We start from the raw sequence: 27,473 nt of genomic DNA on the forward strand, positions 1-27,473 counted from the left end.
TCTCCGTAATCACCCAGCAATGACAGTCTGCAAAAACATTGCGCTTTATTAGACACTACACAACAACAAGTCCGTTTCCTGGAGCCCAACAATACATGTCGAACATGACATGTCTGTGTTTATTTCTTACAACAAAACATGTCTGTCCATTTCTTGGAGCCCCAAGAGACAATACATGTCCACAGATTTTATTTCCTGCAATACAACATGTGCATTTCTTGGAAACCCAACAATGTCCATTTTGATTTACAGGAATACGACACGTGTTCCTTGTGTGAAATTTCTCATCCTAAAGTGTCGTCGTTTTCTGTGCCCGCTCTAGCTGCCGCTTTGTCACCGTCGCCCGTCAGCTCTGTGGCAGCAGGTTCCACCTCCTCTTCTTTGACTCCGCCCCCTCATAGCACAGCCAGCCCCGCCCCTCCTGGTCTGGGTTCTCACGGCCTCAACACCGGGTGAGTCCACCACACAGTTTCTAACCAACTCGGGTGTGTTGCGTCCACCCTGCGTTAGTTGCACACATACAATAGAAGAAGTTGAATGAGAATTAGGTTTTTGCATATGTGTCTCTTAGAAACACAATGATGGGAGTAAGCACAGGAATGAACCAGGCGCTCATGAGCAGCAATCCGCTGGCTACCATGCAAGGTGGGTATTATATACACTGGATAATAAGGGATAGGGACCAAGTCCAGCCACCAAAAGCAAAAATCATCACGTTATTGACGCCTATACCCAAATTGTTCAAATGCAAAAGCCTCTCAGCTGACGCTCTGCATTGAGGTAAGAAACAGTGCATATATTCTTTATCCTCTGACTGCATCGTAAGTGACTCTTGTCACTTAATTCTGGCAGTCTTCTATATGAATTTATTATTAGACATATATTGCCCCCTGGTGGTCAAGAAATTTAATTGCATTTGTGATGAACAGTATGGTCCACTGTACCAAAATCCTGATGGAAGGATGGCAAAATGTTAGAGACCACACTTCTTTTGCTACCTTCCTTCTACAACAATGGAACTAGAAATTGAGTAGTCAGCGAAACTGAATGTGTGTGTGCGTGCGTGTCATTGTGTCCCTCACCCATTGTGTCCACACTGAATGTTGGGTTGCTCAGTGGACTCAGTCAGGATGAATGAAAGTCTCAAATCCGCACAGTGCTGGCGAAAGAAGTCCTCCAAATCAATGAGGCGTCACAAAGGAGGTTTTGCTCTTTGAAGTGACCTCCTGCCGGGAAAGCCAAATGAAGGGATGATGCGGAGGATCGGCCCGGGAGTCACGTGGACTAGCATTGTTAGCGTGTCAGTGCGAAGCGGAAACTTACCTCCGTTTGGAGGATTTGTTATGGATTCATGAGTTATTATAGAGTAGTTCAAACTTGGCAAAGTTGAGTTGACTTCCTTTTCTTTTTTCTTCTTGTGACCCTTCAGATGTCTCCTAATGTGTCTTTAACCTGGACTAATCTTTTTACTTCCCTACCTCCCTCCTCATCTTTCTGTCCTTCCCTCCTTCCCTCCTTTTCTACATTCCTTCCCCTCCTTTTTTCCAACTTTCATTCCGTCCTTCTGCTCCCCTTCCCTCCCTCGCCTCCTTCTCTCTTTCCTACTTTTCTTCCTCGCCCCATCAGCAGCACTGGCAGCCAGCGGTGGTCAGCTGTCAATCATGGAGGCAAGTGCGGGTCACATGATTCTGGGCAGCGGCCCTGGCGGGGTACCGCATTCGCTGCGCCCCTCGCTCTTCCTCAACCGCCCGGGCCTGCTGCCCATGGCGACGGGCGCCATCTCCATGGTGACGGCGTCCCCGCCCACCATGGGGCTGGTGAGTGGCCCGGGAGGGGGCGCGCCCCGGCTGGCCTTCGCCCAGTCTTCGCCCGCCGGCGCCGCTCACCTCCTGGGCCCGCCCTCGGGCCCGGAAGACTCGCCCTGCTCCAGCCCCGCTTCCTTCTGTTCCTTCAGCGAAGCCTCGCCGCCGCCCCTGGGCGGGGCTATGGCCGAGTGACGGCCTATCAGAAAACGGGGGGGAGCGGAGAAAGGAAGCTTTAAAAATGTCGCCTTTCAGCCAAAGCCATCTCTCGACCTCGCCGTTATTCTCCCAAGCCAAAAAAAGTCTACACAAAAGACAAGGAGGGATAGCGAGGAGGCAGAGAAGAGGAAAAGGCGACTCGAAACCAAAAAAAAACAAAAAAACACCACGTAGAGCTGAGGAGTGTCAGGAAGTTGACCAAGTGCATGATGGGAGGCGACCAACACCAAAAACCAAAATCTACAAATACCAAAAACTCAAAACCAAATAGAAAAAGACAAAAAAAAGAAACGGAGAGAAAAGCTTTAGACGTTTGCATTCCGACCAACCACGGGATTGCGTTCCTGCTACATCCCGACTCCATTTTCACACATTCCCATTTCACTCAGGATGCTTTGAATTGATTTCTCGTACTCATCGCTCGTCGTGACACGTAGCGTGACGTTTACATGCCCAACCTTCTACCTCGCCGAGGCGCCTCTTATTTTCATCCCCCGGGAGGAGCAGACGAGTGGGACTCATCGCCAGGTTGGCTTCCAAACCCAACCAAGATGAAGACGCAACTTACAAGTGCACAAAAGCAATTACGACCAAACTGACGGAAAATGGTTGAAGAAGGAAGACATTTTCCAGATATTCTCGCCTTGGATTTTTTATTAAATTCCAGTTTACTAGCAAAGAGCAAAACCCCAAAGCAACTTTCTCTTGAAGTTATACCCCACCCGCCTGTCCAGATGGGATGCGCTTATCAAACGTCCACTTGTCCCGCTTGCCTTATTTTCTGTGCCAAAAAACAAAAAGAAACAACGAAGATCTATCCGTGGATCAGGAAGTTCCATCGCCTTCATCACCAGCAGCAGGAAGTTTGCTCAAACCAAAGTTTTCATGCGAGTGCGCACCCTACAGGCAAATGTGGCCCCTGTCCTTATTTATTCATTTATTTATTCATTTTTTTAATTTATTATTTACTATTTAGTTATTTATTGACAATGGCCTCCATACTTCATCATCTCCATCATCATCTTCATCATCTCCCAGCAGACCGTCACTCTCGGATACCAAAGCCTGGCCTGTGGCAGCCGCTGTCTCACCTGAGACTGCAAACACACACAAACATACACACACACACACACACACGCCCAAACTGAAGAGGAGGAGGAGGAGGTGACGGACTGACCTGCCCTCCATCCTTTGCTCCCATCCCTCCCTCCCTCCTTCCTTTTGTCTCCAAAGATCTTCGATTCAAAGGACCAAAAAGTAGATGAAGAGGAGGAGGAGGAGCTGCAGGTGTTTAAAGAGGAAAGGCAAGAGGTGCACTGGGAGCAGGAAAACCAAAAACAACGGAAAAAAAAAAACAAAGCAAAAAGTCAACCCAAAAGAAGTAAGAGTGAGTGACTGACACCCCGAAACCAAATAGGAACAAAGAAGATAGCAGATGGGGGGATTGGGGTGGGGGGTCAGTGGGGGCTCTCGTATGTGTGTGTGTGTGTGTCTATAAATGTGATGTTCTGGTATAGACGCACTTGACCCCCCCCCCCCCCCCCCCCTTTCCTCGTTTTGATTTTTCCTGGACTCATGTGACTCTGAGAGAAAAATGTTTTTCCCCCTTGATGCTTTCTTCTTTGACTTCTTGTGTTTTATGTGGGCCGGATGATGATGATGATTTACGGGATTTGTCTCATTACTTTTTGGGGGGGGGGTATGATGAGGGTGGTCGGTGATGTCCTACCTATTTTCATATGTTTTACTTGTGATTTATCGAAGAGGATGTGACGATGAAGATGTAGCTTCCCACAAAAATAAGAAAACAAAACGTAGAATGTGAAGAAAACAAAAGCCAAAAGTGAAACGAACCAAAAGCGAACCAAATAGAACAAAGCAAACACGCGCGCACAAACTGGCATTTTGTACAAAAACTCAACATGAATCAGTTGAAAATTTGAAATTGTACTCCAAAAAATTAGCAATGATGTTTTTGAATCTTATGAGAATTTAGTGTGAAATTGACAAAGTAAGTTTCATCAGAAAAATTTGTTTACGTCCATATTTTTCAACTAATTCTAGTTGCGATTGTGTATAAAATCTCATGAAATCGTGCCATGATGAAAGCGACTGAATGAACGTTTTGACTGTTCCTCGTATGTTTTTTTTGTTGTTGTTCAATTGGTGGGTAGAAATCTTTGCGACGTCTTCGGATAACATTTACCTCGCATTTTCTCTCTCTCTCTCGTGGAAACCAAATAAAACGTTTGAGCTTTAACGACTAGCGTGAACTCAGGAGCGCAACTCAACTACCAAAGTTTTCAAAGTCCACAGTAGTCACATTTTCATGATGTCTTCATATACAACACGTTCGTCTTTCGTTTTTTTGGGGGGGGTGTAAATGTTTTCAGCTTTTACTCTGACAAACGTATCTTGGCTAGGCCTCATTTTTAGTTTTTTTTTTTCTAGCATGCAGCTTCAATCCAAAGTTCGATGAGAGGACAGCAAAGATTTTACTGCTAAAGAAGAGAAAAACCTCAATAGTAAAAACCAAAGAACTCCACTCGATCTTTTTGTTTCTTGTAATGTAGATTCCTGCGTTTCTATTTATGATGATGATTATTGATGATGATGAAGATAATGTTACAAAGACCGCTCTGAAAGCTTTGAGATCTTTTCTCGTTAATGTTTTTTCAACCCGGATGTTCTTCTGTCCGGGTTTCTGCAGCGTCCCTGAACGCATCGCCGGGTGTGTGCCTGTTGTTTCTGTGAGGGAGGGGGGGGGGGAGGGGGTTCCAAGAAACTTGTAAGTGTTAGGAATAAAGTGCGGATCTAGACCAAAGACCAGATGACTGTGTGTTTGTTAATTGAGTGGCCTGCTGTGCAAGTGATGCTAAGCTAGTGATGCTAACTAGAACTCCAGAAAATGGCTCTTGCTGATTGGTTGCTGACCTCTTTTAAAGATCCAATCCCTTTCCTCTTGACTGGGATGCAGCCGCGCCGACCGCTGGTCCACTGTACCACCTAAGTCCAAACTACTGACACTTTAGCGGCACGACCAAACTTTCTTGGCAGTTTTCTCTGCCGCCGGCGACACCATGACACTGTCAGATGTTTGAGTTTGACATTTTTTTTGTCTGACAACTGGACTCTCAGACCTCGGTGCATAATTCATATACAATGTCAGAGACGTCTGGCCCGAAAGCCGTAAGCGCGCTCCCAAATCCTGCAACACTCAGGCCCCAAAGGCCGTAAGAGCCGTAAGGTTCTGACTGAAGCCTGACATTTGAGACCCCTGTGGACTTTGCGTCTGGATGAAAGTCCAATCCTCACCCGCTTTGTCCTACAGATTTTGCAACACTTCGCTTCTGTTGCGTGAGGTGTGTTTGTGTGTTGTGTGTGTCTGTGTGTGTGTACTTTGGAGCAGTATGGTGATAGAATGCTGCCAGTGTTGGGGTGGTCCCACTTGGCCCCATTCTGGGTGGGCCTCATCCGTGTGTGTGTGTGTGTGTGTGTGTGTGTGTGTGTGTGTGTGTGTGTGTGTGTGTGTGTGTGTGTGTGGGTGTGGGTGTGTGTGTGTGTGTGTGTGCGTGTGCGTGTGCGTGCGCATGCTTTCAGTCAGTCTCTTCTGGCAACGAGTGGATCGGAACCGCAAGTCTACCGTGTTTAAGTTCGCACACGCACGCACGCATTGCGCTTGTAAATGAAGCTCTTCAGTCAGCAGGTGTCAAGCAGAGGTGAGCCGAGTCCACTTTTCATGTGAGCCTACTTCATACAAAATATAACATCTTGGTTCACTTCGTTATTTAATATTTGACTTTTTTGTTCACTTTTGCTAGTTTGTCTAGATTATTTGTTCACTTAAATGAAAAAGCGACTATTTAAAGAGTCTGTATTTAAATATAGTGCAATTCATGTTTTACTTTAATCGTGGTAAACTCACATTTTTACAATGGGCGTTATATTTAACGTTATCTAATTTACATAAACCAGTTTGGAATGGAAATATTTTTCAAAGCTATACTTAAGTGTAACTAACTTGTGTTATAATCTATTTTAAAAAAAACAACATCATTTGAAAATGTAGTTACCAATTCTCATGCGATTCTTTATAATATTTTTAAAACATTTTAATACATGCACTATAATATGTAAATGACATTTTCTAGTCATGTAAACACTTAAGTATTGGTTTAGATTTATAATCACCATCTTCGCAAACTTGTCATTACAGTGCTTGTAAAACTATTCATAAATTGTATTTATTCCTTCAGTTTATTTATTTTTTTAACTCACTTATACATTACACTTAATTTGTGATAGGGACAAGCTGTTGAAATGCGGTCATAGTCCTTTAGGGGGCGCTCTTGTTTCAAAAAGCCATAATGGCTCGTAAAGCTTGTTGGCGCGAAAGTGGCCGGGTCATCTGTAGCTATTTCTTGACACCTTTTTCATGTTCAAACTTATCATTCATTAATCACCACATCAAAGTTTTTTTAGTTGTCACTTTTAAAAGTACATTCACTCCCCTCTCGTAAAACATATATATATATGTGTATATATATATATATACATATATGCAGATGTTTTGGTTTTTCCTCCTCCTCCTCCATGTGGCGGGACAGCGGGTTGCAAATTGGCGAGTGTCACGACCGCGGCGGTCATGCTGTGATGTCTGTTGCCATCGCAGCCAAAAACAAGAGGCGAAATAGACACAGAGGCCTATAGACACTCTGGGCGCTCGCGCACATGTACGTCGAGCCAAACCTACGCAAACACAAGGCAGGCCAAGTGGCGGAGCAATTCAAGCCCACCCTGCTCCACCCTACATCTGATATGTTAACGACACACGCGTGCCCACTCGCTGCAGGACTCGATCGCAAAAGCAACAAAAGTCTTCGCTTTTGTCCAATGTTTAAAATAGAAACTGTGGAAAAAGTGAAATTTGCACAATTGAGTGAGTATGTGAAATAATCTCCCAGGTATTAGCCTCATCCGGGATTCTCATCCATTGCTTGAAAGTCACACATGCTAAGTGCAGGCGATTGTTAATGCACAACAGCAGTGCACATGTCACAGGAAACACACACACACACACACACTCAGAAAGTGAAGTGACTCGGATGACACTCAGCATTCCCTGCTGCTGGAATGTCACTTCTACACACTATAATCCGTCTTTGCCCGCCATATTTCCTACTTCCTGTTTGAGTTTAGAATCCCTATAAATAAATAGAATGACGAGAAATTGTTTCTTAGTGTTCTTAATCATTCGATTATACATCGTGTGTCCGGCAATGGATGCCTGCTCGCCATTGCAATCGAGAAAATAAACAAGCCTTTTGATCACAAAGGACCCTTTCACCCCCTCAAACAGCCCCCCCGCCCCAACCCATTCCTCCCCCCATTCCACTTGGCCTTGGTGTATGCACCCTCTCCCGTATCATTTTATCATGTGACCAGACAAGGGGGCTCCTTCGTCATCATGGGGGTAGGGGACATCTTGGTCCATCAGAAGCACACAACAAACTTTTCCCTGCAGGCCAGCTGACAACATCTACTGTCACGAGTGTGTGTCTTGTCTCTATGCAGATGAGGAGGTGGTGTTAAGATCCCGCCCGTTCCAGTGTTCCTTGGCACTTCTTAGGTGTGGCGCCTTTTGCCCCCTCAGGCCCTATTAAAAAAATCCTTTGTAGTAAAGTTATATCCAGTGCATCGAACTGGGTGATATGGCTTTCAAAAATCGTCAGTCTTATAATAGTTAACAGTTTGATCATGGACTAGATTATTTTGCTTTCCATGATTTCCTACTGGGGGAGGTGGTCTTTGGACTAGCATCCTGGGAATGAGGCCATAGTCTTAACGTCTGAGGTGACTGTCTGGGATATCACTTGGTAATTGTCGGCTCCCGCATCCTGATGGGGTTTCATTAGCACGTCACTAATGAAGCTCGCTGATCAATTAGCGCCAATTCACACGTATGTCGCACTTTGGATGCCCCGCTGGGCTTTTGTGGACAACTCTTTCACATGCAGAGCTAGCAGTATCCACACTGCAGACACACGGCTTGACCGCAACACCCCTTGAACCTTGACCCCCCCCCAACACACACAAACAATTTATCCCCCCCACCTCCTCTTTACTCCATGTGTTACTTGATAAGTAACGTTCCGAGAGATACCCATTGGATATTTTATTCGGAACACCTAAATTAGCTAGCAACCAAGTCCCAAATCCATTTTAATCTACATTGCAGTGTCATAGAGTGCCTTCTTCCTTCTGGTCTCCAAGTTACGCAATGGTTCCTCAACCACTTTTCTATCTATCTCGTCACCATCCTTGAATTTGATGTTTATCTTGAGGACTTCTGTTTTCTTGTTGTTCTTCTTTCTTGATCTTAAGAACGATCCTGCCTGCTGCATCAGCCATCTTTGCTGTCTTCTGCATTTGCACTGTTGTTGCGGAGATTAGAGCACGATCATCGGCAAAATCGAGGTCTTCGAATTTACTTATCCTTAGTTGTGTCCATTTAATCCTCATCAATAAACTGACATGCTAACTTTTAACAGTAAGCCCTTTTAAGACTTTTATGTCCGCTCTCAGTGCTTTCACACAAGCAACAGTAGAAATTTATTAGACGTCATTGCTCGAAGCGGACGAGGACAGATGCTGTCACGTGAACCGTCTTGTTTTTATGACTTTCTAATTCGGTTTCACGGGGTTACTTCAGTCCGTGTGATTAGCACAATACACTCATTGTAAAATACTGGACAACCCATTTGCCATGCTCATTCTGCGAGTTCTTCTGGGTTAAACTAGTCCAGTTGCCAATCAGAACCAATAAGACTTTGTTTTAATCCAAGTAAAGTCGAGTTCAAGGAGGGGAGGATGTCAAATTGGTTTAATCAAATGGGATGTTGACGCAATCCACCTAAAAGGGCGATTTTTTGCAACAAGTCGGCGTTCAGTTCTCCCCCGCGCCTGCCCTCCCAACCTTCGTGGGTGCGCGTGGGCGGCCCCGTGTGGCAGGAGGGAAGAGCGAAACACGACACCCGACAGAAGAAGAAGAGGAAGAGGAGGGGGCTGGGGGCGCTCCAGTGAGTGGAAAAAGAAAAAGTGTGCGCCGGAGAAAGCAGCGCTCAGAAAGAGGAGTTGGCTTGGCTACTTTTGTTTCGCCGAGCAGTGCCGCCGTTTGGGTCGCGGGCGTGGAAAAGAGAAACCGAAAAGGAGGAGGAGGCGGAGGAGGATGACGATGATGTGGAGGACAAGTGGACCACGCGACGTCGTTCCCACAAGCCGACTCAAAGTGTAGCCTCTTCGCCACTTCTTCGCCATTCCTTCGCTCCCGTCAAGCGAGCCCTCGACACCCGCCGCACCCCCCCACCCCCCAACTTCGGCCTGCCTACCGGATTCCCCCTACGGAGACACGGGGCAACTTTCTCCCCCACATGAGAAAAAAAAATTCAACGCGGCTCGTAAAAGTTTTGCAGCGGTGAGCGTAAAGTCAGCCAAATTGGTCCAAGTGGGGATCGAGAGTGAAAGAACCCAAGGAACTTTGTGTCGGGGCTACTCTGTGTGAACAAACACAGGAGGATCGAAAGGCTAACGCGGCTAACGAGCTAAACCCAGGGGAAAAGTTAGCACTCGACGGGAAAAGTCAGCCAAGAAGCCCGCCGACGATCGCAATGAAAACCCCGGGGGAACCGGGTAAGTAGACATTTCCATACTTTTAACTCTGCCACCTATTTGAACATATTTGTTCTTTAACTAAGACGGGAGTAAACAAGAGTGATTAGCTTTGGCGGCTTAGCAGCGCTAGCACGCTAACTCACTCGCTCCCCAACTTCTGCAAGGGAAAGTGGCCGTAAATGATGGCGCCTGCGAGGCTCCGTCACAACTCCCCGTCGCTTTTGTTCAACTCGCCAGGGACGGGAATATTTGCCGCCGGCGTGAATTAATATCACATTTGCATCGTGCTTGACTTGCCCCGGGCGCTTTTGGTGATAGTGATCATCGGTGATGAGCACTTAGGAGGAGTTGAGACAAGCTACACTGCCGGGAAACCTCGTTAATTTGGATATTATTTTGCAAATATTATAATAAACAGATGTTGTTTTTCTGCTTTTAAATGGGCTCAAAATGATGAGAAGAATCACTTCAAAAATAATCACAAACTTTTCTTTAGCATACATGAAATCCCATACCATCACTTTTAATAAAGTGTGGTCATCCATATTTTTCTTTCAGTTTTTGTTTACTGATATGGCTCCCATTCCAAATATTTGTTAAAGTGGTAATGGTGTTATCGTTTTTTCGTGTACGGACCTGCAATATAGACACTGGATCAGCTTCCGGTCTGTCCCATGTTAGTAGAAAATAAAATGTAATGTTGTGACCTCTCGGATAAAATAGATTACCACAAGGTGGCAAACCAGGAAACACACTTTGTGTACAAAATGCGGTTTTGCTTCACCGCGAGGAACTTGTTGCATCTGTGGCGTGACCGCTTTCATGCCGCATGAATCTGATAGAAACGTGTCCCCTTTTCTACTGACAGTGGGCCAGATTTGACATTGAGTCATAATCTGTTTTATTTACAACAGAAGAGTGTGAGATTAGGTCCAGAAAATCCTGATTAGGTCACTCCTGCTGGGATAAGACACCTATGATGATGTCTTTGGAAAAAGAATGGTCGATGGTGCAAAAATTTGCAATTAGCATCAAATATTTGCTCAAAGAATCATATTTGCTCATGGGTTTGTATTCCACTTAAAACAGGTGAGTCTGCCCCATACAGTGGTGGTCAGATCTTTACAGCATGGCAAAAAGTTCTGGTACTGGTTTGCAAGTCCATGACATCATGTTTGGTGTTTACTTTTCATGTTGTGTATGTTTTTTTTGTTTTGTTTTTGCTAGTGCAACAGAATTAAGGCACTTGACAACAATGCCAAACATTGCAATCCGCAAGCTCCCAGTTGTCTTGTTGTCGCCCCGCGACACACACAGGCCTTTTGTGTGTGAGCGCGTTTCCTGCGTGACTTCATGCACATACGTGTAAATATAAATGGGTCAAACTCTTCCTATCAGGAAGTCGGCAGTCTGGCCCCTGGCAAGTCCAATTTTCCACTTGTGTTTGCTCCTTATATCAACACGGCCAACGTCACGGCCGGCGCGCTTTGTTGTGCTTAGCGTGCGTGTGTATGTGTGCGCACTGTTTGTATGAGGGAGCCCAATGAAAGAGGCCATACATGAGCAATTAGCCGGCGTTAAGTCTGGCAAGGACACGCTGTGGCCGTTAATGACTGCCAGCGTATTTATGTGTTTGTCAGTTGTAGTCCGTGCGTGCGGGTGTTTGTGTCGCGTGGCCATATGTCGGTCACTTTGGCGCCGCGTGACTCTTGACGTGCTCGCCACACGGCCAGTGTTTGGATTTGAAGCCGCCAAATTGCCCTTTAGGGGACACCATTTGTTCGAGGTGGGAAGAACAAAATGGAATTGAGTGACGGAGGCCATTTTGTTGAAGATTGACCCCTACACACACACACACACACTTGCTGGTTGGATTCACTCTGGCCCTGTTGCTAAACTTTGCGAAGGTGACGCAATTACTTTTGAGTCCTCGCTTGTAATTTTTGGGAAGTTGTCCTTGAATGGTCACCATGCCAGACTTGAGAAACCTGCGTCATTCTCTAATGTTAATTATAGTACGGTGTCGATCAAATTAATGGCTTGTTTACGCAAGGCAGTTTTTACATTACATCCAGTCTCATTTTCACCCTTTTCCAAAATGAAAGCCCTCATTATCCTTCAATTAACTGTTCAAAGATCTTCAAAATACCATAAATGTGCAGTAATTGCCGGTATATTCATAAATTTGGCGATTTGAGATGACCGTTCCTTCGCAACAGGAAGAACCCCATCAAATTGAGTACTGGATACCATTTTGTATGAGATTGGTTGCTTTTTGTTGTTTTGCTGAATTGCCAAATTCCATCCATTGACCCCATCACAATCCTGATTGGGACAAGAAAAACCCCGGTGGGAAAAAAAAATGCCACAGAGTGACGTCAGCATCTCCCTGGAATGGTGTGGAGCTGACGCTCAGGTCATCACTGTGGTGGCAGGCATCCTTTCCTGGAAGTGTGTGCGCGCTCATGTGTGTATACAGTGGCTGCGGTGACCCGAGTAGGAAAAATAGAAAGGAGGTCGCACACAAGCCGGGACATGCGGGCTAGACAAACACCAGGAAGAAAAGAAAAAAAGAGTGCTGATTGACGTGTATGTGCGTCTGCAGCTTTGAATGTTGTCCATACATTAAATTAGGTACTCCTGTACCTAATTTAACGCAATCCGCCAAAAGCGGTTGCTAAAAAGTTGAATTCGAAATTATAGTGTAAAAATAATATTTGTACATATTTCTTAGGGCTCCAGCTGAACTTTTTTGGGTTAAAAAATGGGCCTTGAAAAAAATAATAAATTGTCAAATAAATAGTAATCACAATACTGAGGGAATTGCAAATAGCTGATTTTTCAAAATGGTTCAACCACTTCAGTAATATTTCTCATTCTTTGCAGATGATAAATAGGGTATGGCTGTGTGTACTGTTCGAAAAGCTCCAAAAGTAAACTTTCGGTACCCTGCCAAAGTGCTTTTTGAATTGTGAGAATGTCCTTCATGTGATTACGAGAACCTCCCGGCGTGAATTTTTTGGAAGGTGCCGATGTTTTGACTGGAGTCAGCCAAACTGAAAGAGGCGCTCGCTGTTATGACTGCCATCTTTGACACATAGCGGGCCAAGAATGGCACCGGCAGCCCAGGTGCCATCCCATGCCCGCTCCCCCCCCACCACCACCACCACCAGCGAGCTTGCAACAACTAGCATAGTTGTCGTAATTAGAGAGATCCAGAATGTTTTTTTTTTTTCTTGCCCTAAATGGCACCATTCAGACATCCAAGTGTGGCATCTGTTGGCGGCGGCGTGCGAGTGGAAAGTCTGGAGCGGGGAAAAAGTGAGGCGGATTCTCACAAGCGACCACCGCCTGAGCCGCCAAGCTGAGAAACTCGACGGAGGGAAAAAAATAAATCAAATAAAAAGCCTACTTTTGGTTTTGTGGCTGCTGATTTTTGGTTGATCTGTCCCAGACTTGTCCCGAGCTCGCCTACACTTGCTGCCTGCTTTTTTTTTTTTTTTTTTTTTTAAGCCTCATCCCAAAGCTAATATTTTTTGATATCCCTTCCAGTGTTGTTGTCTTTCAAATGTTGATGAATGTGTGGTCTCTCTGCGGTCGACTTGCGCACACTTCAGCAGCTCGTGTCAACTATTTGTTTTTATTTGATGCTTCGCGTCCGCTCGACCAGTTAGCGGCCGACGACGATTTGTGGTCAAACCCAGTCGACCACCGTCAGCGTGTTTCCATCTTTCCACCAGGGAGAGTCTGGATTGCAAATGGTCAGTCCACGCTTTTAGTGTGCAGAAAACAGGTGAAGTTTTATTTGCCGCATTGTGGAGGTTTTCAGAACTCTGTGAAAACCGAACCCGTATTTTCTGATGACCGTTCGTTTGTATCGCAATGCGGTAAGGACGTGTCAAGACGAACGCTTGGAATTTCCTCGCGACGAGGAAAAGGATTCTCACGAGAATTCCTGCCTGATAAGCAATCTCGAAATGGCAATCGTCCTTGGCGGCGGACAGATTCTTTTGCTGAAAATGTTCAGCTTAAATATTATTGGTGCGTTTTCTGTCATGCTAGCCCAGATTAGACTGATTAGTCTTTTTCCCAGGCTAATTTAGGGCGAGAGCTGGGCCACACCCTGGACGAGGAAAATCAATACGGCATGGGAACTGCGGTCAAGCCAAAAGAGGTCACGTTTGCCCGCAAACTGCTTCGACATACAGGAAAGAAATGGTCCAGTTTTCTGGTCCAGCATCGCCTGCTCTGCTCTCGACCTTCCCATGACGATGATGTCATGTTTTGACTAAAGTGTCGAGGGAAGGTTTCTTGTTTTGTCCAAGACCTTCAAAAACTCCATGACTTAACTTCTCTGTTGTTGTATTATTATTATTTTTGGGTCCTGACATGCTCCAGGTGTGATGTCACTCTTCACACGCTCAACACACAAACGGGATTGATTTGTGGCCAAAGCTCATCTTTTTGATCAGCTCTTTGATTAATCAATCTCAGCACGCTCTGCGGCGGGAACAGTCGAGCGGCCCCCGTCGTTGGCCGCTTCAAAGGTGGCTCATAAAATGCGCCAGTGATAAGCCCAGCTAACGTTTGATCAGGTCAACCCAAAAGGCCGTTTGTTCACCTTTGCACTCTTTTTTTTTTTGCCTTATCAGCTCCAAAGCTTGTCCTCTCTTGAGCCACTCGTTCCTTGACATGGAGCTTCCAAAAAAGATTCCATCATTTACTTGGATGACTTCATTTAAGTTGATGAGAAATTAAGGGAAATAAAATGCTAAGCAAAGGGCAGAAAAATGTCATGACTTCTTTCTTGGCCCTTGCACCACCCCTCCTAAAAGTTTTGTGGAAACATGGAAAACTCCTGCCAACTTCCTTGGTGGAGGTAACCAGTCGAAAGCCCCCCCAGCCCGCCCGCAAGCGGCGGTAGTCTGTCTCGCATTAGCGCGCACACGCTCTTTTAATATTCCCGCCTTGGCTGGCGAGTGCCGCCATGTCCCTGCGGTGACGCCGCCGCGCCTCCGCCTTTAATGTTTTTTACGCTGAGCACGAGCCGCTCAGTCTAGAGGCGAGAACATCCAGCTTTCATGCCGTTCACGGGGGAATTAAGGCGGCGGCGGCGGGTGAGGAAAGGCTGAGTAACGCAACCAGACGTCTCCTTGGAGAGAAAGTCCCTGTTTTTTTTTTTTTTTGGTTTGTTTTTTGCTGCATGGGGAATCGAACACGCAGTCGGTGCGAGCTGCCGCAGCGCACAAGTGTGATTTTAAAAGCAAACATTTTCCAAGTGAGAACAAAGCTGATTCCTGATTAAGTCTTAAATGTTCTTCAGGTTTCAAGACAAGTCTGACTTGCTTCGAGCCATTGAGTCCCTCCACTGCTGTACCGCGCAGCATTGTGCTGTCAAAAGTGACAAATATCATTCACTCCTGGCGCTCTTCTCTTGCTGCGACACGTTGAATATGAAACGCAGTTGGACGTGCTGACGCGTATTGAAGAAAAAGTCTTCTCAGCAGAACCCGGCAGAGGACATGTGGAGCTGATCAGAAACTTGACATTTATTCCTGAAACGCATCCAGGACCTAATCTGACTTCCATCACTCCAAGGAGTTGACGGCAATGCTTCTTGTCCGTCTTCACGGGGCGGCCGACCCAAACCTCCCGGCGTGACGGCGTTGCTAAGTGTCACGATAGCAGCTTGAAAGATTTGATTGGCAGCCAGTCGAGGAATGAGTCAGCGGTGCGAGCCTCCTGGATGCGAAGCTTCGAGGGCCTATTCTGGGCCGCGGCCGCACGTGTGTGTGTTTGTGCTTAAGCGTGCTCGCCTGTGTGCGTTGGAGGAAAATGAAAGTCTGGTGACCAAAACCGCAACACGGGAGCCAGCTCTAAATTTCTCCCAGGACTGCCGCGCTACAAACGATTGTAGCTCGCGGCGTGGCCTCGCTCGCTCAACTTCTTCTGGATTCCGCCCGGCCACACTTTTTAATCCCGTCTTGGCCCGAATGGGCTCACACAATAACTGTTTTTAGCTACTACAGGAAATGAAGCAAAGTTCTGCTCTAATCTCAGCACCATGATGTGTGAACGATTACGAATCCCTTTCCATCATCAGTTGCGTTTTGAAGGTTTGAAAATGATCCTTTCTGTTCTCAAACACAAATTGTCCAAATTTAAAAATGTCCCTTTTGCTCATGAACATCCTTTTGAAGACAAACTTGAAAGTCTCATTCTAGTGCGATGCTCCACCGCCTCTTCTCAGAGACGGTGATTCATCTTCCGCTCTTCTTTTGTTTGTCTGTCTCACGCTGGCACTCATTCACCTTTTCTCGCAAAACACCATCCTCAATGCGTGAGAGTCAGGTGATCTCAGGTCGAATGTTTCACAGGCTTGTCATTTTCTGAGAGCGGGTCGGCGACAACCTGCTCAGACACGATTCCCAGCGCATGGAATCTGCTGGTCTCTGCGTTTTTTTTAGAAACCAGTTGACAGTAACCACTGTAGCTCACCTGAGAATTTATTTGGCTCAGACCTTGTAAAATAAGTTCTTGTTTTCGACTTGGGCCGATGTTCCAGTAGATCACGAGCGAGGCTCCTCGCTGTGAACCTGCTCCTGCTTTTATCTCCCCAGGCTTGTCTTTTCCCTTTTGTCCATCGGCCCTTCTCCTCGGCTAATCTTTCCAGACACTCCCGCTGCTTTTCAGACGCTTCTCTGGCTCTTAGCCACCAAACGTCCATCCTTGAGAGGGTAATTACCAGCTCAGGAGTCAAGACTCTGAAGCGTGTGATCCACGTGGGCATCGACTGAGTTGGTGTGATTTGATCTCTTGGATCATTAAAAACCAAAATGCTGGGAAAGCCGAAAATGGCTCCCTTTTTCTTATTAGGGCAATGTGAACTCCGTCTCCAACAAATCCCCCTTTTTTGAGGCCTCAACATACCCGTGATCTCGACAGTTTTTGCCTTTTCTCACGGGACATCCATTTTCCGATTGACTCCAAGGATCTAGGTCAGGGTGCCACCTGTTACGTGGACAGGAAAAAAAAGCCCTTTATTTCAGGATATGCTCTCACTTGGTCTTTATTTATTCTTTTGGAACTTGACTTTCCGCACATGACGGCACTTTCCACGTCCTGGAGATCCCCCCCCCCCCTCACCCTGGTCTTGGTGGCCATTGACTTCCTGCCTTTTTTTTTTTGGGCGCTACAAGCTGATGGCATCCAGATAAGATCCCCACCCTGGATGGCAGCCAGCCGTCGTCGTTTAGCGTGGCCTGCTCGCCCTCTGCATTGCCGCCGTGCCCCTGAGTCACAGACGACCTTTGCGAGGGCTAAATATAGACTCGGCAAAGAATAGGAGGAAGGGAGCGGTGAATGCACAGAGTAGGCGGGTGGCACGCTACAGAAACTTGTTGCCGACAGCCTTGGACGCTCGTTTTGTTTGTTAGCTCAATCGGTGACTCTGCTTTCAAAAAAATTTCTGCCGTCACGTAGTCTCCACAAAAAAAGTATCTATGGGAGCCTAACTGGAAAATTTCTGGATGGATGCAGCACTCCATCTCAAATACTTCTGATTCATTTTGCCGCCATGACTGAATCTCGCGTGCGTACAAATGAAATCTACTGCGTGAATCTTGAAGTCCGAACAAGTTTTGCGGCATTTTTGCCGGACCTCTGTATCCAGATGTGATCTGATCTGCAAAACTCCACAAACGCCTCTGCCCCCCACCCCCATTTGTAATTGAATCCCATCTTGTCGTGAGTCAGACACTTATTTTTAGCGCTTAAAAGCTTGCGTTGCCAGGCGACTGCGTCTCAGGGAGGCGGCGGGCGTGAGAGCGGGCGCGAAGGCGGGCCGCCGTGAAAGGGAAAAGGGAGATGGCAGCGAGGGTGGGAGGCACGATCGGCGGACGACAAAAGCCGATGCGGCGTGAGTCAGCGGGGGCGCGTGCGTGTACGTGGGCGTGCTCACTATTCCTCTTCTTTGCGCACGTGCGCCACGCGCCCACGTACGAACCCACTTACCTCGCCCGCTAACCTGCTGTGTGCGCGTGTGTGCCGCTCGCCCACAGCGGCGCTTACGTCAGATGTGCGCGCCATTGATTGGACCCTGGCGACAGATGTGTTTTTCGAAGAAGCTCATTGTCTGCGCGCTGAATCACGCTCATTCCTATTCCTTCATTTCCAAGGAGAAACTGAAAGGTGGATGAATAGCCGCATTGATGCTTGGCATTGTCCGTCATGATTTTCCAGCGCCATCCATCCATTTTTGTGAATGATTACCGCTACCGCTAACCTAACCAGCGCTTCCTCGGTGTGCGTACGTGTGACATGGGCCTTTATAGCCGCCAGCATGGTGCTGCGTTGATAAGAAGAGGCCTGTCACTGCTTGCTCGGGCTGTAAATGAGCTGCTACGTAAATCAGTGCAGGCAGAATGTGCCGAGTCAGCATGCACGCACATACATTTGTACACACTAACACACACTCGGGATGAACAGATAGCCTTTGAAAGCTCTTAGGTTTGAGAATTCACAGATACCGGGTACCGATGCTTGATATTTTGAGGAATTAGTTGGAGTAAAACTTTGGTACACAACCATGTGAGCCCTAAATGGGCCTCCACCACCCGGCGGGCTTCTCGCTACTTCTTATGGGCATTTCCCCACATGTTCATAAATGACCACAAAAGCAGTCTGAATAGGAAAAGTCATCATTCTTTTAATGGCCATCTGGGCTCCATATTGTGATACCTTTTGACTGTGGGAGGCCATTTTGTCTGCCAGGTGTGTCGTCCTTTCTTTCAAATCTGCTTTTTGTGTTTTTGTCGGCTTTTATGACACTGGCCCCAAAACATTTACAGGCTAATAAAGTGCACCAGATGTGCACACTTACCTGTGTTACAAATCTGATTTGTATTGTTTTTGTTTGCGAGTGTGTGTGTGTGTGTGTGTGTGTGTGTGTGTGTGTGTGTGTGTGTGTGTGTGTGTGTGTGCACATGTACTATATGTGTGTGCATATGTTGGTCCTTTAGCATATTGTGGCTAATGTTGCTGTATGGATATGACACAGTATGTGGAGTGTGGGAAACTGATTGCAACCAAATGCTTGCCATAGGGCTTTTCTCACACACACACACACGCACGCGCGCACACACACACACACACACACACACACACACACACACATATGGCGAAAGCAGTATTGTTATATTGTGCCCATATGTTTCCTAACCTCAGTGCTGAGATTGGGTGCCAAGCACATCTGGATTTAATGAGGTGTGTGTGTGTGTGTGTGTGTGTGTGTGTGTGTATGTATGTATAAGTGTGTGAGTGTCACTGAGGCCGTATGTTGAGTCTTTTACTGCCACAAGGTCCGCATGCTTATATTTTGTCTGCACCTTTGCCGACGTCCGCCTCTTTGAACGTCGTCCATTCGACAGCGATAACGGCGCACCCGCCGGTGATGTGACCGCGGACTGCGGGAAGCCGCCCATGGTGGCCGCCAGCCCGACTTTTTCCCGGCAACCGAGGCAAAGTCGGCACGTCGCGTTCCAACTATTGTGGTGCTGAGAAAGCAGCTGCAAGAATTAAGATTCTGGAGTTGGGACTCGCAGAGTTGTACGCTGAGTCACTGTCATTAGAGGAAAAAAAGAAGAAAAAGCAGTTAATTATTTACGATTTAAATAAGTTCCTTTCTCGATTGCTGATTTACTTGGGTGAGAAAAATTGTGAGATAAAACAAGGGTAGACAAACAAAAAACCAACACTATAAAGCAAATATTTTCAACATTATAAATTTGTACGATGTGTGCACTGGAAATGACCCATCACACCAAACGTTGTAGTACCAAGACTGACCTGTGGGGCAACACCTGACCTGCATTCTTGTCTGTACTCCAATGGCAGGGTTCGCCTTCCCCGAGTGGGCCTACAAGCCTGAGTCGAGCCCGGGCTCACGACAGATCCAGCTGTGGCACTTCATCCTAGAACTGTTGCGCAAGGAGGAGTACCACGACGTCATCGCCTGGCAGGGCGACTACGGCGAGTTTGTCATCAAGGACCCGGACGAGGTGGCCCGCCTGTGGGGTGCCCGCAAGTGCAAGCCGCAGATGAACTACGACAAGCTGAGCCGCGCCCTCAGGTCAGGCCACAAATGGTTGAGTTGATGTTAAATTTCTAAGAATATCATTTGATGCCATTGTTGGTAGCAACATCTGCCACTGTTGTTTTGGGTAATGGGATCGTTTCATTTTTGGCGGTGTGGTTTCGCTGTTCCTTTTGTGGTACCAACATTTAGCCACATTTTTAAGTGCATTTAAACTATTTTGAACTTTGTCCATTTCCCACTAGACATAAAAATCTGAGTAAGTCATAGCTCCATTTTACTCAGCCATCGCGATTCCCAAAATATGCTAGCAGGTGCTAACGGCTAACCAGTTAGCAACTTGTATCTATACGCGTTTTTTTTTCTTTTTCTGCTGTATATTTTATGACTGTGGAAAACCTCTGAAGACGGACACACTTTTCTTCGGATGGAAAAGAACATTATAAAATAAAAGATGCTTCATAAAATGACGTTAGTCTCCTGGCAAACACCGAAATGGACATCATCATTTTTGCTTCTCATTTCCAGGGTTGCGCTTGCTCATATTCCTCACTACTTGTCTGTCATGCGCCTCACAACCGGTCCAGATCAGATTGAGTCAATGGTGACGGACCATTCTAGAAACGTTCCCTCGGCCTATGACGTCGTCATTGTTGTTGTTGTTTTCTTTAAGGGACGGTCTGTTCTCTTGCTGTACATATCTCGCACACACACTCACTGTTTGTCATCCGTGTCGCCGCCTGTGTTGTAGGCTGGTGTGGGTTCCAATTGCCGGATGAGTTGCGCTGTCTTGTTACACACACACACACACACACACACACACACACACACACATGCGCTTCACACCTTGTTATATGTCAGCCCTCCTCCGGCCCATCTGCGCCTTATTTGCAGCTCTCCCTTTTTTTTTTTTTTTCCTTCATGTCAAGCGGGAATGTCGCAGTCACTCGTGACTTGGGCGCTCGGAGCCGGCGGCGCGCTCCGGCTCAGGGAAGTTCAAGCGGTCTTCAAAGCCAGACGGGGTCGCCCAATGTCCACCCGGCGCTATGTGTGTGTTCTTTCGCGCGTACGTGTCTGACTTCGCCGCAGCGCTTTCCAGGAGCCGCGCGTCCGGCAAGCCTGACGCCACCCACGTCTGGCTTTTATTTTGAGTGCTCGTCGCTTGGATACACTCATCAGACACTTGATTAGGTACACCTTCACTGTGTAATCAGAGCAGATCGGCAATCTGACAACAATAATGCTGATGACAAATTTCCGTCCATCCATCGTTCTCTGTCTTGTCAAGCATGGCTGCCTCAGTAAGATTATTGAGAGCCATGACCACCAAAATTCATGTTGCTAAGTCATGCTAGCTTCAGAGGGTGAATTTTCAAAAAGATGATTTGAGCACCAACACTCATTTGTGACTCCCACGTCACTCACCAGGCAAATAAGTGGACAACAATAATACCTGCACCCCACATGCACATTTTCTTGTCCTTCATAAAGTGTCGTGCGACATTAAGTAGATTTAATGGAGGCAGATGAAATCTTTGCCATTTGTTGACATCAGAATGTGTGAATGTGCCCAGCGTGTGGAAAATGAGAATAAAGTCCTCCCAGAATTGAGTTATAGCTGCTCACAATGGGGCAAGAGACTCTGCTGAATCAAAGTCCGGAGGCTCGCTGGCTGTGTGACTCACGCGGGGCCATTTGATCATCTTGTTAGATGAGCTGTCAGGCGCTCGCTCTTCACTCCTCCACCTTCTCTCGTCGTGACTCACGCCACCTCACTTCCTTCATGTATGGAACCACATGTTCTTGCCACGGGGGTTGGAGTGGAGTTGCGAAGGTGGGGGGTCGACATGTCCTGGAACGTCCTGTGAATCGGAGAGGAGGAGGAGGAGTTGGCGGGTGGCGTTATGACGTTGCTGTGATGTCGCCCCCACAGGTACTACTACAACAAGAGGATCCTCCACAAGACCAAAGGCAAGCGCTTCACCTACAAGTTCAACTTCAATAAACTGGTGCTGGTCAACTACCCCTTCATCGACATGGGCTCAGGTACATTCAATAAAGTGTGTCGTGATGTCATCATGACAACCTGACCCACACACTCCCTCCCTCCATACCTCCCCGTCCCCCACCTCAAGTGGTCTCTGTTCTGTTCCAGTGTAAACAGGGCCCATATGGAGCTGACTTAAGTGCTGCACGATACTTTAATTATAGTATGTGTGATGCGGCCCACGCGTGTCGGGATGTTACATACACACACGCGTGCCCACGTCAGTCTGTGCAGATTGTCGCATTCACACACATACACGCACACACAGACAGTGGCAGTCCAGTGTGGGAAGGAGAGGAACCCAGCCCATGTTTGTAATGGCAGCGAGAGCAACTTTTCCAGTATTTAATTCTGGCAGGCGCACGCAGGCCAAAAATTTATTGCAGTGCCACAGTTTTGCTGGAAGGCGCCCCGCGGGGGGGGGGAGGCGGAGAGCAGTTCTAGAGGCGTTGGGGCTGAGAAAAGGGGCACCCATCTTGGATCCATTTTCTCCAACAAGGGAGGGGGGGGGGGGGCTATTTAGTAAGAATTAATCTTTGTGTTGTTTACAGAGAAGGCCAGTTTATTACCGGGGTTATGTTCCAAATATCAGGAGAAGACCCAGAAGGGAAAGCAACACAAAAACAAATGTGTTCAATAATGGCATTTTAATTGTCATTTGCAAAGAGGAAAAAATTGATTCATACCGGAAGTGGTATTCTTGGAAATAGAAAAATTGTTTAAGGCCGTATTGGCCGGCCTTTCCCTCTCATATGATTTTAGTGCTTTTAGCTTCCAGCAAACCTTCTTGGCATCAGATGCATCGATGCGACGCTTGTGGTATTATTTGTCTTCTCTCGCCCACAAATTCCCAAACAAGTCAAGTTTTGTATCCGCGGCCAAAACCTCACATGGTTTGTTCTTAATGATTTTTTTACGATCGGTTCCAGAAAATGATTAGAAACACAAGAGCAGTGAGTCACTGTGGAAGGATGGTGTTGATCCACAACACTCGCTCGTCTTTCTTTGCTCATTGTCATGTCTCATTGTCTCGTGGCAGGTCGCGGCGTCCCGCAGAGCGCCCCACCCGTCCCGAGCGGGGGCACCCACTTCCGCTTCCCCCCCTCAACGCCATCGGACGTGCTGTCGTCCAGCGAGGAGCTTCGCAGTCCAGGCGTGTTCAGCAACGTGGCGCGTCGCATGGCCCGCGGCTCTGTCAGCGACTGCAGCGACGGCACCTCCACCAACTCTGAGCTCGAGGAGGCGGTGGGGGCCGAAGAGCGGGGCGCAGGGCCCGAGAGGGCCTTCCGAGGGCTCCTCCCACCCCGCCTGCCTCACGAGTCTCTCTTCAGGCTCTACGGCGGCGGGCCCAACCCGGCGGGTCTACCCAGACCTCATAGGGTCCACCCAGAGCCTCTTTCTCCCTTCCCCGTGTCCCCCCTGCCGGGCCCTGGGGGGCTGCTGGCGCCGACTCTGTCCCCGGCCCTCTCCATGACCCCCACCCCACACCTGCCTTACACGCCCTCCCCGTCCCTCCCCTCCCCCATGATGGGCTCCCACTTCTCCTTCAACCCGGAGGACATGAAGCACTACCTTCAGGCCCACACCCAGTCTGTCTACAACTACCACCTCAGCCCCCGCGCCTTCCTCCACTACCCCAACATCGTTATCCCGCAGCCCCACCGCCCCACCCCGGAGAAGCCAGCCCCCCACCATCTTCACGCCGCGTCCCTGGCACTCTCCCATTCGCTGGGAGGGCAGCCGGGGGGCAGCGCGGGTGAGGAGGCCTTCAAGTTTAAGCTGCAGCCGCCACCTCTCGGACGCAAACAGAGGGAGGCGGGAAGCTCGCCGGCGGCGGCGTCCTCCTCCTCGGCGGCCGGACAGTCCTCCTTGTTCACGGCTACGCCCAAGATCAAGGTGAGCACTTGAACCCAAATGTTCAACCAAACTATTTCATTGAACACGTCCTCTAGCTTAATGCTAACTGATAGTTAGAAATGCCAATGACACGCCAACAGAAATTAGCATAGCTGTTGTCGTAATTCGAAACCTTCAAAAAATTGCGACTTTAACACACAAGGAGCAACAACGCTTACAAATTCTCACTGAATTGTACTGCATCTATATCAGCAGCTCATGTTGATAACAATGGACCTTTACCACTTTCAGGTGGAACCCATATCCGACATCGAGTCAGAGGAGGAAGTGGAAGTGACCGACATTAGTGAGGAAGATGAGTTGAACCCCGAAGATGATGACATCTTCGCACCTGTACCCAATCATCAGCTCAACAATCAATTAAAGGCCAATGGTAGCCCCCCCACCCCCTACCTGCAGCCGCCCTCTCACCCCGACTACAACCCGGGCCCTGACTACGATGACGAGGAGGAAGTCTTCAAGACTCCGGCCACTCCGCCTCTCAGCGCGGGCCACTCGGCATTCCCGCTGCTCAGTCTGAAGACGGAGCCGGCCCCGGCGGCCTCCGATGGCACCCGCTGCATCCCGCTCAAGCTGCGCTTCAAGCGGCGCTGGAGCGAGGACCAGAAAATGGAGGCGGACGGCGAGCGGGAAGAGGCAGAGGACAAAAAGGTGAGGGCCGAGGGACGCGAGGAGGTAGAGGAAAGAGAGGGCTCGGTAGACAACGAGGGAAGACGGGGTCTGATTTTGGGCTTGATGATGCCCCCGCCGCCCACCCAGCGCAGAGCCAGCTCAGAGCTGCAGAGAGCCACTGCCCAGTTGTCTCTGGAGAACGCCAGCTGCTGAGACACCAAGGCTACAAGTCATGACGGGAACAGTTTCTTTTTTTTTTTCTTTTTTTTAAATTGTGGCCATTTAGACGAACTGGGTTCAAAATGCTAATTTGTGGCCAGGAAATATTTATAACATACGCACAAAATACTTGATGGGTTTCGTATCATTCCGGTAAGTTAAGAGATCAGAGCTGGCAGTTTGAGGGAATTTACCCCTAAAATGGTCAATTTGACCAAAATGGCTGACTTCCTGTGTGTTTTCAGGCCTGGCGACTTGAGACTTTTTAGCCGGTCTACTCATAATAATCATGCCTCCCAAACTGGTTTCGTGGGCTGACAACTGCAATCTACAATACGACTCGTGGCACCATTTGCCTGCTTAACTGTACTATTATCATTTATTTATTATCTTTTTTTTTTTCTGCCCACACACCTAATTTGTGGCCACATAAGAGTGCTTGTTTAAGCGACTTCCGGGCCGCCCCAACTATTAATGCAGAAAAATGGCGGTTGTTCATTATTGGCGAAAGCATTTCTTGACCACAAATTAGCATTTTGTTTGTATGTTATATCAATATTATGACCACAATTTTTAGGTGTAGGTGTCTTTGTTCAAACACTCCTCCAAGGGCAACAAGTTTGATTTTGTACCACCATTTGACTTTGATTGGCTGAGAAGAAAACATCATTGGACTGAATGGAATCACCATTTTGGGGGCCTTTGGCAAGCCCTCCATTTTGTTGACTTGCCAGAAGTGCCTCACTACGGTTTACAAGCCGGCTTCCAGACTAAAGCAAGATCCCGAGCGTCGTGGCCGGGAACATTCCGGACGCTACGGATCTGTTTCTTCCTGGACGGGGGCACGTTTGTGCGCTTTCAGGAAATGACTCAGACTTGCTGCCAGCCGGCCTTGTTGAGCTGACGGGGCGGACATTTTGTCCCTTCAGCTTACGAAAAAACTTAAGCGTTTTTGAAGCTTTGGCGAATCCTGTCGTCATTCCCGTCGTTTTGAAAGACTCCCAGCTTAGCGTGTTGCGGTGTTTTGGGGGCATTTTGTTTCTCCAAGCCAAAAAGCCGAACGCTTATTTTTTTTTTTATTTTATTGGCAACAAGCGCAGTTGATGGATGTCGTTTTCTTTGAAGCGCTGAATGAATGTCAAAAAGCAAAACTCAGGCAGAGAGCTTATTTTTCTTGACTTAACAAATATATTTTACCAATTTAAACCAATTTAAATCCAAACAAGTGTGCCTTTCGAAGCACCACATACCGACATGCCTTCTGTTTTTAAACATCAAACTACACACTATATATATTTTAGTCACAAAAAGAATCCAATAGTTATATTTCAAGATTGTCGTTTGATACAAATCGGGAAACTAAAACCTATTTTTCATGCTGAAGATGTATGTGTGTATATATAAATACAATATATATATTCTATATAACGCCCAGTGTATTACCACGCCTTTGCCTTCTCCTGCTGCCCTTAGAGTTTATATTTATATTGAAAAATATGAAAGAAGCAACAGTCAGGGCCCACGGTAACATGACAACAACATAGAATGGCGCATACAAAGCTGGTGCCACACTCTGATTGGCTGTGACATCAATTGTTGACACACATGCACACACACACACGCAGTGTGAGATGACATCACAGTCATCGCTATAGAAACGACACACGCCCTTTCCACAAACACTCACAGGAAATGACATCACTAAACCTCAGCGCCGAGTGGAGAGCGCGGGACTTCCCATATAATGACTCGTTCGGTGTGTATGTGCGTATGTGAATGTGCGTGTTTGCCTGTCTGAGTGCAAACGCGTGCTTGTGTCAATTAGTTTCCGCAGTTCCACATCGAAAGCTCGCTGCGGTTTTGCACATTTTTGTCATCTTGGCCAGAGAACGTGCTATTTTGACTCTTAAATTTAATTTAAAACAAAGTTGACAGAACCTCATCCATTTTTATTTTAAGTAGCACTTCGCGCTACCTGTCTGCTCACAAAAACATCACAACAACCCCCCCCTTCCTCCACACATGCATATCTTACTGTTACTATTGTAATGATATCGTATCGTAATATTAACCAGCTTATTTCGTACGTACTCTTGCTCAGATGCTTTTTGCTTTTTTTTTTTTTTCTGTGAATGATTCTCTTTTGTTACCATTTGCACTCTTTCTTTCTAGTGGACCTTTGTTTTGGGTTTTTTTACAATTTTTTTTTTTTTTTTTTTTACCACCAACGTGTAACCCAGGAAACTATGGTTTTCTCTTATTTTTTTAATTACTGTTATTAATGCGGTGTGTGTGTATATATATTTTTTTCCATCTTTGGAGGATTCTGTAAGAAAAAAAAGTGTTTTTAAAAAAAAAAAAAAAAAGAGCATTGTAATGTTTAACTGTTGTTATTCCAGGCGTCTCCTCAGCTGTCAACATGATTGGCGGCTTCGTGGAGGACGGGGAGACAACCGCTCAATGTTTCTCTTTTTATGTGTTCATCTTCACGTGTAATTAAAACAATAATCAGGGTTCATTAATAAAATGTCAAAATTGGTTTTTATTTTTGGTTTTGTGTGTTTTATGTTGGCACCAGCAGCAGGTCTGGAGAGTTTGCGTTGTTAGCATCGTCACACTGAGCATAGCCGCCAGCTAATGCTAGCATTTAGTGCCTTTTTTGGAGTTGATAAAATGTATTTATTTGACTACTGATGACACATTTGCTTTTAATTTGAATGTCTTAGGGGAAACTACTGTTATTGCCGCGTCGTGGCGCAAAGGTATGTTAAGACAGGAAAACCTATTAAAATGTTGTGATTGCTTGTTTTTTCATTCCGTGCCCTGGAGCACAGCAGCCATTTTAATAATGTGATGTTTTTCAATGTGTTTTTTGTGCGTCTTCTGTCAAGCA

The 27,473-nt window shown here is 47.0% G+C and overlaps 2 protein-coding genes across 2 annotated transcripts in view; both read left to right on the plus strand.

The window, feature by feature from the left end:
- The window catches only part of pou2f2a (POU class 2 homeobox 2a), a 35,089-nt gene extending 31,704 nt beyond the window's left edge, over nt 1-3,385 (plus strand). The window contains exons 19-21 of the mRNA XM_049750769.1: nt 323-452; nt 572-645; nt 1,627-3,385. Of these exons, the coding sequence (XP_049606726.1) occupies nt 323-452; nt 572-645; nt 1,627-1,997 (575 nt within the window). The 3' untranslated portion in view covers nt 1,998-3,385. The remainder of the gene's footprint in view (nt 1-322; nt 453-571; nt 646-1,626) is intronic.
- A 5,662-nt stretch (nt 3,386-9,047) lies between these two features.
- On the plus strand, nt 9,048-27,125 carry LOC125986857 (ETS domain-containing transcription factor ERF). The gene is made up of 5 exons (XM_049750770.2): nt 9,048-9,710; nt 19,587-19,821; nt 21,719-21,831; nt 22,872-23,728; nt 23,981-27,125. The coding sequence occupies exons 1-5, from the start codon at nt 9,689-9,691 to the stop codon at nt 24,572-24,574; spliced, it is 1,821 nt and encodes a 606-aa protein (XP_049606727.1). The 5' UTR covers nt 9,048-9,688; the 3' UTR covers nt 24,575-27,125.
- Nucleotides 27,126-27,473: the final 348 nt, after the last annotated feature.

Source organism: Syngnathus scovelli, chromosome 19, assembly GCF_024217435.2.
Source record: "Syngnathus scovelli strain Florida chromosome 19, RoL_Ssco_1.2, whole genome shotgun sequence".
Taxonomy (NCBI): Eukaryota; Metazoa; Chordata; class Actinopteri; order Syngnathiformes; family Syngnathidae; genus Syngnathus; species Syngnathus scovelli.